Source organism: Astyanax mexicanus, chromosome 8 (genome assembly GCF_023375975.1).
Source record: "Astyanax mexicanus isolate ESR-SI-001 chromosome 8, AstMex3_surface, whole genome shotgun sequence".
Lineage (NCBI taxonomy): Eukaryota > Metazoa > Chordata > Actinopteri > Characiformes > Acestrorhamphidae > Astyanax > Astyanax mexicanus.
In genome coordinates this window covers 57509358-57524453 of record NC_064415.1, presented here as the reverse complement: position 1 = coordinate 57524453, position 15096 = coordinate 57509358, and the positions used below count along the sequence as shown (strand labels likewise).

Below are 15096 nucleotides of genomic sequence, written 5' to 3'. Positions count from 1 at the left end.
GTCTCAGTGTGAATGGGTGGAGCTTATATAAAACTGTTGAAACCTGAATAAACTAAAATAATAATATATATTATGTAAGCAGTATATTGGGTTTTTTTGACATTACAATGATTGAATAATAGAATAACAGCACTGTATTTTTCTGTAATTTAGGCACTTTAACGTAAGTTTTACAGTAAGATTAGCCCTTTTTTTTTAGTTTCGATTCGTAAGAGGTCACCTTACGACAGCAGCAAGACTTTTTGCACCACGGGTCGATCAATAACGGCTTTATCCAGACTGCATATCAGCACCCGGCGTCTGTCCAAACAGGATTATTCTGAACAAGCAGCCGTGTGGAGCATCGGGTTCAGGAGTCCTTTACGCCTCAGAGAGAAACAGAGCGCCGAGCTTAGAGTCAAAAAACCAGGAGACTCTGACTCTGACTCTGTTACTCTCAATTACAAACAGCAAACAGTTTCTCAAATATTCAGCTTATTATATTAGACATAAATGGAGCCTCAAAATCCCCAAACCCCAAAAAACCCATTCCAGTCTCGTTATACAGCTCTAAAAAAAAGAGAGCACTTCAGTTTCTGAATCAGTTTCTCTGATTTTACTATTTATAGGTTTATGTTTGAGTAAAATGAACATTGTTGTTTTATTCTATAAACTACAGACAACATTTCTCCCAAATTACAAATAAAAATATTCTCATTTAGAGCATTTATTTACAGAAAATGATAAATGGCTAAAATAACAAAAGAGATTCATATGCAAGTTTTAAGAGTTCAGAAATTAATATTTGGTGGAATAACCCTGGTGGTTTTTAATCACAGTTTTTTTCATGCATCTTGGCATCATGTTCTCCTCCTCCACCAGTCTTACACACTGCTTTTGGATAACTTTATGCTGCTTTACTCCTGGTGCAAATATTCAAGCAGTTCAGTTTGGTGGTTTGATGGTTTGTGATCATCCATCTTCCTCTTGATTATAATCCAGAGGTTTTTAATTTGCTAAAATCAAAGAAACTCATCATTTTCAAGTGCTCTCTTATTTTTTTTTCTAGAGCTGTATTTTGGTGCTAGCCTACCTACTGATAAATCTTCCTTCTTAATGATACTGAAGTTTAAAGGGGCGATCACACAGTTTGTCTTTGCATTAAATTGGTAACCAGTGGTTCGTGCCTTGTTGCAACAGTCCTGATTTAAGGAAGGGCCACAACAACATTTCATTCTGAAGTTGCCATCACAGAGTTTGGTTTAATCTGCTTTGGTGTGGTTTACTCTGTTTACCACCAACCTAAATCAGACCCGATGGTGCGAGGCGTGTTTGTGAAGCACTACTAAAAGCTCAGATTTGTTTATGATGTATGAGAAGTATAAGAAGATAAATGGTCGTCATAAAAACACACACTGTCAGCGCTCTCCTGATTTATACTCTACAGCACTTCCAGCTTCGGTGCAGAACCGGAGCTCCACACGGGAAATGTGCTTTTGTGTATTTAAGAACACTTTGTCTACAGTATACTGGTGCTCTAAAAACAACTAAGCTCATTGCTATCTATTGCTACACCCTGTCTACAGTCAATTTTGCGCTGGTAAAATAGCTTCAGAGTTTAGGAATAAATCTACACTGATGGTTTATTGCTTGTTTAGAGTATTGCTTGTTCATCTTGGTGGCGGAAAATGCGTGCGCCACTGACTGATTAAAACCCTGACAACAGTCAACAGTCAGCTGTCCAACTCCTAGCTATCCTATCTTAGCTACACAAGTGCGCCATGCTTGCCTACACTCAAATCTGACTTTTACCTCAACAATAAACAGAATTAAGAATAAAATAACATTGCATTGAAGTTCCCTTAAATAAAAAAGATACGCTGCTGGTGTATCTTCACATCGTGAATCGTCGTTAGCTTAGGTACCTTCACACCTAAGCAGTGATTATCATTAAATATCATTTTAAATGCAGCTTCTTGAGCTCAAACCATCCTGAATCCAGGATCTTAATCCCTACTTGGATTCTGGAGTGTAAACCAGCCTGTAATCAACCGCAGCGCTGACCTTTAACTAGCCGCTGTTTGCTACCTGTGTTATGGCTGTAGGTGCGTGTGTTATGTCTGCTCTGAGCGGCTGTTTGTAAACCGTTTTAAAGAGTTTACGCTGAAGAGATTCGTGTCTTTGAGGTCTGTCGCAACGTGACAGTCACTCCTGCACTGTTTGACTTTGATTCGCCTTCGTTTTTCTTCCCACGCTCCTTCCTCTGGATACTGGAGGCCTTGTGATTGGCTGTGTGGTTGTCAGAGGGTCAGATATAGGTTGGTGCCTTTAGGGTCTATATTGTCCTATTTACAGGGCTGTATATGGTATAAGCACACTGGAGCTATCAAAAACAAAGCAAACGGCTATTAAAGTACTTTTTTTTAGGTCAGTGTGAACAATTGATCCCATTATTACTTTACAGAGCTGTACGAATGTTTTTCAGAAATGTTTTTGGATACCACACACTGCCAGAGGCACACTGTATTATATAGCGCATTATACAACACTAGTAAGGAACAGGGGTTGTGGTGGTGGTGGGTGGGTAGCTGACTAAGTTAAGTAAAGCTAAGCTAAGTAAACAAAACTCTTGTAATTCTTTAAAAACAAAAAAAAAACATTTTCTTTTAAAGTCAAGCGAGCGCTGAATGTTAATCTACACAAATTTCTCTCCTGAAAACGGTTTATTTGTTTATTTGGGTGAATAAAGCGCTTCTGTTTATTTACAGTTATCTTAGGTTTCCAGATTTTTACTAAGGCTGGGTGCAGCAGCATTAGCATTAGCTAACAAGTTACCGCTAGTTAACAGAGTAGCTTGTTTTAACATGTTAAATGCGCAGACTACAGTCTGATATACTCACCTCTGAATGACTCTGAGTGAGTATAGCACTTGGCGTGGTTAGCTGCTAATGCTAATGCTACTCCAGAAAGAGCTAGCAGTTCTTAGCAATACTGTTCCAACCTTACTGCTGGAGAAACTTCCCTTAAAACGCTGTACATCAGCAGAGTGACTTTACTTAATAATTACTTAATACCTGACTAGTAAAATTCATACAAGGCGCACTGACAATTTTTGGGAAAAGTGAAGGATTTTAAGTGTGCATTATAGTGCAAAAATACGGTAAATACTTCAATATATATATGTTTTTTTGCACCAGGAGTAAAGGCATAAAGTTATCCAAAAGCAGTGTGTAAGACTGGTGGAGGAGAACATGATGCCAAGATGCATAAAAACATGCAATAAAAACCAGGGTTATTCCACCAAATATTGATTTCTGAACTCTTAAAACTTTATGAATATGAACTTGTTTTCTTTGCATTATTTGAGCTCTGAAAGCTGGTCTGTAATCAGGCTAGACTGACCCAGAACTGTTCTCCAGTCAGTGCTCACTGAATGTTGCTAGACAGAAGAAATACTTTCTCCACAGAGAGAAATCCCTCTGGAAACTAGACTCGCGCTTCTTGTGAGAAAAGTAAATTGTGAGACAACTTAATAAAGTCGCAGAGCTGCTGTGTAACCATGGAGCTCTGGGAGCAACCGCTGTCCAAACTAACCAAATTAAAAGATCCTCTGCTAGTTTCCGGTACTTGTTTGTCGCAGGGGAAAGGGTGCTGGGTGATCTCTGATGAGATGTTGAGGCTTTCCCAAAAATCGTCCCAGTGCGTCTTATAATCCGGTGTCTTATCAGTGTTTTGCATTCACTCAGTAAGAGGTGGAGCATCATGGCTTCCATCAAACTATTTTTTCCTCTCACTACTCTAAAGTATATCCATGTCTGGTAAAAGTAAGACAGGTAAAACAGGTAAAAGGTAAAACAGTGAAAGTCCTGCCCGCTGTACGGTTTGGTTTGTAATAGTGATTTTATCATTGCTCATGGGAGACTAAATGATTGCAAAAGGCATGTTGAGGTGAGTTAATGTGACTATAGTCACATTATATATGTATATATACTATATAAATACATTATAAATAATAGCCAAAAGGTAAAGTTCTGTTATCCTTTGGTATGTGCATAAGGGTTTTTTTTATGCGATGGGAGTGGGGAGTACCTCTCAAAAATAAATTTTTGTAACTTAGGATGTCTTAATACTGGGAATCTAAGCTTACTGTAAATAAACAGAAGTGCTTTACTCAAATACCCAAATAGACAGTTTTTGGAAGAGAAATTTCGATTGTAGATTTAACATCCAGCACTCTTTTGTCCCTTGTTCCTTACTAGTATCGCTTAAAATGCTCCTTATAATCCGGTGCGCCTTATGCATGAAAACGGACCAGAAAATAGATGTACATCAATCGTGTTTCTTAAAATCCAGTGCAACTTATAGTCCGTAAATGCAGTATTGTCTCACATCTAAAGCCAAAGACTCGTCTTTGTCGCAGGTCGGCGGCCGCAGCTCAGCACTGCAGGTAGAGGAGGGTTTGTTATTACATCACGTCAGGTGGAAAACGGAGGCATGAAGGGCTCAGAAAGGTTAGAGAGAAGAAAGGAAAGGTGAAAAAGAGACGAGAGGATGAAGGATTTCCACTCAAAAATCATTGCATGTCTCTGGGAGCTCTACGTCTTGTGACCTGCATCAGTGCGAGACCATATTTATCCAACAACATGAGCCGAGCGCAATGGAAAAATCAGCTTTTACATCAGCTGACCAGCAGTGAGGTCACATGGAGCTGATGCATGTGTGTGTGTGTGTGTGTGTGTGTGTGTGTGAATGGTGAAGCAGCAGAGCGTGATGTTCCTCGTCTTTTCTACCGTCTCATGATGCTCACCTGATTCCCTTCTTCATCAGAGCCCACTCTCATGACTTCTGCTCTCTACACTACTCTCTCTCTCTCTCTCTCTCTCTCTCTCTCTGAGAAAACAGAGCAGTGCTTTACAGTGGAGAGGCCACGCCCACCTCACTGTAAAAGCGTGTCGTGGGAACTCGCGGAGGAATGCGGGGCATTGAGCAGTTTGTTATGTCTTCCCCCTTCAGCTCTGTGATAAGCTCCTTCACAGTGATGTGTTTTTCTCAAAAGACTCAAAAGACCCAAAATATTCCTCTCAAAGGATTAAAGGAGAAGTTCGGAAGAAAATAGCACCAGCAGGAGATCATGGATTTGATTCTTGGAGATGCCACACCCATTTAAAAAGCAGGGGTTCCAGAGAGGGTGTTCCATTCCAGCTTATAGAACCATTTCCACCAGTTTTTGTGGAAGCATCAAAACCTCACATTATACATCATCAACAGAAGGTGTTACTGCTGAAGAACCTTATATTCTTCGTTTTCCAATGCAAACAAACGTTCATGGTTCTGTAATCTATGTTTGTTGTTGGAAACATGGCGAACGCTTCAAAATTAGGTTTGCAACCATCAAACCAAACTGAACTGCTTTAATTTTTGCACCAGGAGTGTAAAGCATAAAGTTATCCAAAAGCAGTGTGTAAGACTGGTGGAGGAGAACATGATGCCGAGATGCATGTTTAAAACTTTGATTAAAAAGCACCAGGGTTGCACACACACACACACACACACACTCCTGCACTGCTCCTCAAACTAAGTTGGAATTTAGAAATCCTCACAACCAATTTTACGGCCCAATTTATCATGCATTTTTTATTCCAGCACCCTATTTTGATTTTATTTCCCCTCAAACATACAAGTATCTACTATTATTTTAATTGACACCACTAATATACATATAATTGCATATTACATTTCTTACATTTATTCTTTTATTTTTATTTACATTTATTTACAGACATTTCTCATTTTCTGTAAATAAATGCTCTAAATGAGAATATTTTTATTTGTAATTTGGGAGAAATGTTGTCTGTAGTTTATAGAATAAAACAACAATGTTCATTTTACTCAAACATAAACCTATAAATAGCAAAATCAGAGAAACTGATTCAGGAACTGAAGTGCTCTCTTTACAGAGCTGTATATCAGCATTAAAGCTTCATTGCAAACTAAAGCAGTAAACTTCAGCCTGGAGGAGAACATCCCTTTCCAGGTCAAACTTTACAGAGTGTGAGTCAAAAAAATAACCAAAACCATTTCCTATCTGCTCTCTTCACTTCCTCTAGTCCTCTAGTGAAAGACGCTGCAGTCAGCAGCTCAGCGGTCTTCAACATCCTGGAGCTCTACTAACTAAAATTCCACTTCTTTATTTTTTCTGGGTTTTTTTGTGTTTCGGAGTCTCCCACAGTGAAAAACCCCACAGGAAGAGACGCAGCTTCTTTATTGTTGCTCATTTATCACAGATTTTTCAATTCCGAAGCTCAGCAAGCGAATCATCTCCGGCCTCGATGCGGGAGATCCTCGTATCTCCCCCTGAGGTCAACCGACACCCACCTTCTCCATTCCAGCAGTAGCTAACGCTCAGGTACTAATTAACCCGCGCTGGATACCAGCTACACTGTGATCAGACTTTCCTCAGACCTTTTTAACTCCTTAACCCTTAGAAACGTACAGACGAATTTTCCATCCAAATTCGCACCTTGTGTTCTCAGCTTAATTACTCAGGAATCTCTTCACACATAAACATAATCCATATATCCATATATCTTTCTAAAAATAGTGATCACGTCCCAGTGCGGTAAAGCTAAATCTACAAGAAACCCATTGAGAAAAACCTAAACCTAAAATGTGAACCAACCAATATTATTCACCTTTAGTGAATCTTCTTCTTTTACATGATTTTAAATGATGATATTTTTGAGCAGCCGTATGTCTTCTGGAGTAAAAGAGATCAGGGCATATGTCTGTCTGATATAATTACTGTGTTATAAGACCTGAAAGAGAGAAAAATGACAAAAATAAAGAATAAAAAACACACCAAAACAGCCTAGAGTTCAAAGGGTTAATGGAAAAACAAGATCATGCATATTTTTTCCAACCAAGCCTTTTTACCAATGTTCTCTTCGCCCACGCAGAAGAGCTCCTGCCCAGAGCTTCTTATTGCAGGACGTTCCTGCAACAGCAAGGAAAGTCCCACGGTAAGAATGGGAGGAAATGATCCAGGGGAGTATTTTCCTTTTGGACGCTCAGAACCTGAGAGCTTAACGGTCTTGATGGGAAACAGTGGAGGAGTGATGTTCCTCAGATGTAGCTAAGAAAGATAGTTAGTGTCCCATGGTTAATGTCTTTAATAGGAACTCTAGATCTAATCTGGTTCCCCCATAGGTACTCAATCTCACCAAAAGCATTGACTCGCCCTTCCAATCACATTTTTATTCACTATTGCCACAGTTGTTGAATAAAAGCAGAAGCTAGGCATGCTGGGACTGCTTCTACAAACATTAGGCAAGGCAAGTTTATTTTTATAGCACCTTTCACACCATCAACGTGCAACATTCAAAGTGCTTTACAGATTAGAAAACACAAAGAGAAGTCAAATAAAAAAAACATGTAAAAGACACTTATCTAAGCTTGAGTGGTTGGTGTGGCACAGTGGATAACACTACTATCTGCTAGTGAGCTACCATATCATGTGGGAGACTGCGGTTCAATTCCTGGTCTGGGTGAATGAATGCTGCTCCACACCAATAAGAGACCTTGGGCTAGACTCCTAACTCTACATTGATCCACCTCTGTAACAGAAATAACCTTTAAGTCGCTCTGGATTAGAGCGTCAGATAAATGTCTTAAATATAATGTAAATGTAACCTGATTTATATCCTTAAAATATAAATGTATTATTCAGATAATAATCCTAATTCAGAAACTGTTGTTAAATATTTGGCAACTGTTTGTTTTTTAGCTTAGCATGTTCTCCTCCACCAGTCTTACACACTGCTTTTGGATAACTTTATGCTGCTTTACACTCCTGGTGCAAAAATTCAAGCAGTTCAGTTTGGTGGTTTGATGGCTTGTGATCATCCATCTTCCTCTTGATTGTATTATAGAGGTTTTTAATTTGGTAAAATCGAAGTAACTCATCATTTTTAATTGCTTTCTTAATTCTTTTCAGAGCTGTAGATGCAACAGCAGAAGAAACACCAGTGTCGACCAACTTTTAGAGATGTAGAAATGTATCTACCTCTATCTTTCTCTCTCTCTATCTCTCTCTCTCTCTCTAATGAGATTAGCTTTAGCTTAGCATGTAGCAACATTTGTATTTTGGCTTGACGTTCAGATGAAACAGAGACTAATAACTAATGTAGTAATAAAACTATAGTAAAAAACTTGTATTACATGTATGTAAAATGGATAAATATCTATACGTTTTGGAAACGGTTTATTCTGAGCTGATCTGGAGTGTTTTAGATAAAGAAAATGAAAGTATGTGAAGACGATCATAAGGGTAAAAGCTGGAGGCAGGGGAGGGGAGGCAGATTTCTATAAATAGATTCCATTAGATGCTACAGCAGAGGTGGTGGTGTTATGCGTCAGGGTTATGGGTTACGGCTACGCTAACGTAAAGGCAGTTATGTAAGACATGAGGTAATGGGGCTGTAATCGTCTCCAGCTAGAACCACCAGAGGCCGGTTCTGCGGAGAGGAGTTCTGAGTTCTGCAGTTAGAGGAACTACTCCCTTCCTCCGCATGACTTCAGCTGAGTTTTTTTCAGACATCCTGCCCAAAACACAAAGCTTCTCCTTTTAGGATGAACCTTATTCAGCCCATCTGCGGCAGCACGGAGCGGAAATCCTCTTTCCTGTGCTTTAAAGAACTTTCCTTTTTCGGGTCGAGGCCAAAAAACGGAGGGGAATTTGCGAAATTTGGAGAGTTTTTGAGTTTTTTTACTGAGTGTCTTTTACTTTAAAAAAAGCAGAAATTGTTTTAGAATAAACTTTTATTTTGAAAGCATGCCGAAATCTGCACCCCCGCCATGAAAAGCACCCCCTCTCGGGAGATCCTGTAGGTGACGTGTCTTTTTTCCTTATTTTGAGTCAGCGTATCTTAGAAAAGTATCTTGGGTATTTCCATTTTTTTAAGTAAAGTTAAACCAAGAAGACGTGGGGGTGCTTTTTTTCTAAATTCGGCACAACAACAGTATACTGCATTAAAAATAAAAACGGCTTCTGGATAATGTCTTGTTCTGCTAACAGATTTTATATTAACTGCTGACAAAAATCTCTACAAAATGTAAAAAATTGCATTCTTTTAATAAAAGGACACCATTGTAAGAAGTGCTTTCAGTAGAAAAAATGTTAAACATAGGACACAACGCTCCTGAATTGTTTTTTTTTAAGAGTGGATAAAATACATGTATACAAGAATTAAAATTAGATTTTTTTTAGAGAATTTGTCCTATGTAGTTATATAATTCAGACATTGCACGCATATCATATTTTTTTTCTAATAACAGTAAATGTAATAAGGAGTAACATGTCTTTTTAGGTTGTAAAGTCACCTTCGGTTGGATTTAACTAATAATAAACAGAAGTACAGAAAAAAATGTATATAGTTTTTTTTTGTGATTAACTGTAATTCCACAAATGTTATTCACTATAGCCACTATATCCTCCTGAGACCAAGACATTTGCTTGGTCTTTGTGCAGGAAATTGTTTTTGCAAAGACAATTTCCACATATGGGGACATTAGTTTATTTTAATGTTTAAAATAATCATTAGTCCAAAAACAAAATAAATAAAGTAAAAAAATTATGAGAAATTTTAACCTGTCCCATGTTTCTTTTTGGACTGGCTGTAGAAACTTTTGACTGGGATTCCCGCCATCTTGTTTTAAATCAGTTGAGTGTAAAGTTAAAAAATTAAACCTCATGGTGCAAAGAAGCAGAAATGAAATGTCTCCAGATGAGGACGCAGGGTCTCTAGAGGATATAGTCTATACTATATAGTCACCGATATCAAACTTCCTCCTACGCCTTTAGTTTTGGGAATGTGTGGGGTGGTATCCAGGCTTGTAGATGAACCACCATGTTTACAGTCGGATCCCCTGTTCTCCTGCATGTGTTTTACTCCCAGACAGAAGCTTCTTTAATCTCCTGGTGTCTCTGTGAAAAAGACCCCCCACACTGCTCTTCACTCCATTAAACTCCGCAGAGGCTGTTCACTGCACATATTTACCACCAGGAGGCAGACAAATGAAGAGAGAGCACTTTTCTGAATCAGTTTCTCTGATTTTGCTATTTATAGGTTTATGTTTGAGTAAAATGAACATTGTTGTTTTATTCTAGAAACTACAGACAACATTTCTCCCAAATTACAAATAAAAATATTCTCATTTAGAGCATTTATTTATTTTAAGTAAATTAGAAATGGCTGAAATAACAAAAAAAAGATGCAGAGCTTTTAAAAACCTTCAATAATGCAAAGGAAACCCAAGTTCATATTCATAAAGTTCAGAAGAGATCAGAAATCTGAAATATTTGGTGGAATAACGCTGGTTGGTTTTCAATCACAGTTTTTTTTATGCATCTTGGCATCATGTTCTCCTCCACCAGTCTTACACACTGCTTTTGGATAACTTTATGCTGCTTTACTCCTGGTGCAAATAATTCAAGCAGTTCAGTTTGGTGGTTTGATGGTTTGTGATCATCCATCTTCCTCTTGATTATATTCCAGAGGCTTTTAATTCTAACAGCAGAAAAAACGTGACTAAACCTCTCTCTCTCTCTCTCTCTCTTTTATAGGATGCCTTCGTGGATCTGTACGGCCGGCAGAAGGACTCAGTATTCGGCAGCTCTTGGCCGTCTATAGTGACGGTGTTCAGCCTGGCGGCACTGGGGGCCGTGGGCTTCACTATAGGAGCGTACCTCGCTCAGAAATGAACATCTTCCCCATCTTTTTCTCTCTCTCTCTCTCTCTCTCTCTGCCTCTCTTTCTCTCTCTCTCTCTCTCTCTCTGTCTTTTTCTCTCTTTCTCCTGGCCCCTCTGAGATGTTCCTCTCTTCAAAGACCTTCTCTTCCCTTCTCTTCTCCTCCTCCTCTCTCTCTCTCTCTCTCTCTCTCTCTCTCTCTCTCTCTCTCTCTATCTATCCCTCTCTCCCTCGCCCAGGATTTTCAAAGCTAAGCCACAAACAGCAGGAAATGAAGACGCCGCCCCCACACCACGGAAAAAGGGAGGACAGGGTGAAGAAAAGAGGAAAAGGACAGAAGAGACAGGGTGAAGGAGTGTGGCTGGTTGGGTGAACAGGGTGTACATCTTTAACTCGCCTCAGGTGATTCTGAAGCTCTGCTGGATCTGGATCAGCTTTCCCACAGTTAATAACCCTGAGATACAGCATTTAATACAGATCTGACCACAATTCCCACCACAGTTACTGAGAATGTTTACAGCCGGACACACTCAATAACACACACACACACACATCAGTGTTACCTGTCCTGTTACATTAGCAAGGTGAGCTTGATCGTTCAGGGCCGGTATTACTGAACACCATCAGCTTCAGCACTTATCTCTGTCAAACTATAGAGACTAGACTCAGTGAAGATTCATCCCACAGTTATTACTGTCTACACAGGCTATACAAGATCGCTGGTTCGAATCCCAGTCATGCAGTTTCCCATTAGCTGCCGGAGCCCCGAGAGAGCACAATTGGCCTTGCTCTCTCTCTGAGTGGGTACAGTAGTAGATGTCGCTCTTCTTTCCCCTCATCACTCCTAGGGTGATGTGGATCAGCACAAGGCTGCATCTGTGAGCTGATGTATCGGAACCGAGTCGCTGTTTCTATGCGCTTTCCTCCGAGCGTTAGCCCTGTTATGCTACTCGACAATGTTACAGCATCAGCAGCAGTTCAAAAAGAGGCGGAGTCTGACTTCAAATAAGTCGGAGGAGGCGTGTGCTTGTGCTCACCCTCCTGGTGTTGATGCATCACTAGTGATAGGGGGATATACAGCTCAGTAGATTAGCCTATTAATAAAAAATTTAAATAAAATACTGTCAGATCGTAAACACTAGTCTGCACAGTGCAGATTCATACTGGATTAAAATAACAGATTCTGGCAGTAATCTCTTAAATCACAGAAGCTCCCCAGATGAGATGATTTCAGCTCCAGCAGGGCTTCAGAGAATCGGAGGAGGAGGAGGGTGTTATTATTATTATTATTCTGTGTCTCTGTGACTCTGGGTTGGGAAGCTGATGGAAGTTTGGAAAGGTTTCTGAATCTCTCCTCTAAAAGAAGTGTTTGTGGACTCTGCACGGAGGTGGAGAAGATAAAGGCCGGATTGCACCGAGACGAGGAAAAGGCAAACATGGCTGAGACTGACAGCTTCAGCCCGGAGCTGTCAGCGGAGACGGAGAGCTGACTGAAAGATTCTTCACACCTCTCGACTTCTCGTGCAATTTCACCGAGACTGACGGAGGAGGATGAACTCCAAAAAGCCAGAGCGCTCCAGATGCGGCTGAGGTGCATCAGACAAGAAACGAGGCGGATTACTGATGCGTTTTGAACAGTGTGAGGCGTGTTGCTGCAACACTGACTGTGGTAATTGCGAGCAGGGGCTGATCACCAGATTATTGATCAGTCGGTTGTCGCATTTTGAGCGGAATTTTAATTCCAGAAAGGACGGAAAGCAGACTTTAAACCAGGTTTTTTTTAGCTGCTCTTGACAAATTCCAGACATAGACGACGTAGACGATGCAGACGATGCAGATGAGCAGATGTGATGGATCATCGGACGCATCATCCTCCCTCGTGACTGTGGAGTCTGTGGAGAGAGAGGTTATTATGTCTAATCCTCATCACTCATCACTCGTGCAGCGTGTCTGCAGGAGCGTCTGCTGGAGAACGAAACAAACAAAAAAAAAAGCCTCTGGTTAAAGTCTAGGAAAAGAAGAGATAAAAAAGAGACAGAAAGCCAAAGAAAGAAAGAGAGAGAGAGAGAGAGAGAGAAAGTTGTTATAAAGAGAATCTGATGGTTTAGTAAGATGTGAAGATATGAGAGCGTGTTTGAGAGAACGTCAGTGTAAAAGCTTCTGACTAAAGAAATGCAAGACGGAGGGCTTTAATGTTAATGAAAGGAAAAAAGAAAATGGAATTCCTGAGAGGTGACGTGAGTGTGAGAATTTTAAAGTGTGTGTTAGAATGAGACAAAATAAAAAAGCTTTAGACACTTTTAAAAAGAACAAGAACACTCCACAGGTGTGAATAGGAAAAAAATATACAATAAACTACAAATTTAAAGGGGAATTTTAGAATACAGAATGGAAGCAGGGGTCAGTTTTCATATATAGCCAATATTATATTTACTGTCCAAACCCTTTTTGAGAGTTCAGAAATCAATATTTGGTGGAATAACCCTGGTTGGGTTTTAATCACAGTTTTTTTCATGCATCTTGGCATCATGTTGTTTTCCTCCACCAGTCTTACACACTGCTTTTGGATAACTTTATGCTGCTTTACTCCTGGTGCAAAAAGTCAAGCAGTTTATATATCTTCCTCTTGATTATATTTCGGAGGTTTTCAATTTGGTAAAATCAAAGAAAATCATCATTTTTAAGTGCTCTCTTAATTTGTTTAAAGCTGTATATACCTGTTTAAATATATATATATATATATATAAAGAAATACAAAAATAAACACCAAAGTCCCACAATCTGGCAGGGCACAGCAGTGCTCTTACACATAGGGGGGAAAGAAACACCAAAATAGGCCAAATCTAACAGTTTATATATTTAAATCTAGTTAATCTAGAATCACCATAATATTCTGATGATGTCTGATGCTTTACATACCAATTTATAAACCAAAAAAATGCTTTTTATTGTTTTGGGGTCACTAAAATTACTCAAATGTATTTAAAAACATTTTAGCTAAATAACTCAGTAATGAAGAAAATGATGTTCATAAATTTTATAGTAATAAATGAAGCCACAACACTTTTCCACCACATTTTCTTCCCAGTATCAGAGGGAAATGACTAATGACTAATAGCCTGTACTGCTGGTGCTCAGATTTGATCCTCTATTACAGAACCAGTACTGTAGGTTTGCATTGAGTTTTTGAGTTTTTTTTTGTTTTGTTTTTTTGGGAGGGAAAAACACAATTGTCTGTACTGCTCGTTTGTTTGTTTGTTTTTTAGCGAATGTACAGAATCTTGTCATTTCCATCCACTGTTTACAGCCACTCTCTAATTTTTAATACAGTCACACTAATGTTCACTATTCAGATTCAGAAATGCCATAGCTATTTGATTAATTCTTTTTTAAAATTTCTATTATTCTATTATTTTTACTATTATTATTATTATTATTATTTATTTTAGGTACCTTTAAAAAAAACACAAAAACACAATATCAAATCTAATCGTTTTTAAATTGATTAAATTTAAGTTTGTAGTTCTATTCGTCGTTTATTTTTCTACATTTTCTACATAAGATCCTAATTTGCTGCCTGAACGCTGCTCATGATACTTAGTTCTATAATGAAAATCATTAAAAAATGAATATTAAATAGCTAGGTGGATATTTATTGAACATACACACGTATATATTGTACTATTATTGTACACACTTTAACGTATTAATGTAGCGAGATTTTCATTTTTCACTTTTTTTGTCACAGTTGAGAGCTCGTTAAGATCCATGTGGGCACTTATTGTTGATGTGTGTAAATATGTGGTTCTGCATCATTTTAAATTCTGATTTCTGCATCTCTCACAAATCTGAAGAAAGAAAAAATCACACGAGAGAATCGTCATGTTGTTCCATGAAGCACAAAAGCGTCCTCTGTTCTGAATGAATGATAATTGTGAATCTCCAGGTTCACGCTGCTCCTGGCCACGCCCACGTTCACCAGCGTGTTCAGTGCTCCACATCCACACCCGTGACAGTGCTGTTGTACATAGTCCGCATGTGACACTCCTGAAATAAGCTATCACAATATCTTCTCTTACAGTGACCTAAATAAAGAACTCAAACCCTACACTCCGCCTCCAGACTCCAGTTTATCTCACTTACTCATCAACTACAGTGTTAAAAAGTCCAAATCACTATTTGTACGGGATTAGTATCTCAGGGGGACGTCTGTGAAAAACATTTCACTCTTCTACTCAGTGATAAAACTCCTGCATTTGGACTGCAATTGAAAAAACAGAAGGACCAGTGAGTTTTTTTTTGTTTTTTTTTTAGGAGTTCAGTAGCTCCTCCATTTCCACTTGCTGTTCTGTTTTTAACATGGATCTCCAT

At 38.9% G+C, this 15096-nt stretch overlaps 1 protein-coding gene across 1 annotated transcript in view; it reads left to right on the top strand.

The window, feature by feature from the left end:
- bcl2b (BCL2 apoptosis regulator b) overlaps nt 1-14833 on the top strand; it is a 46894-nt gene extending 32061 nt beyond the window's left edge. The window contains exon 2 of the mRNA XM_007229162.4: nt 10601-14833. Coding sequence (XP_007229224.3) covers nt 10601-10738 — 138 coding nt within the window. The 3' untranslated portion in view covers nt 10739-14833. The remainder of the gene's footprint in view (nt 1-10600) is intronic.
- Nucleotides 14834-15096: the final 263 nt, after the last annotated feature.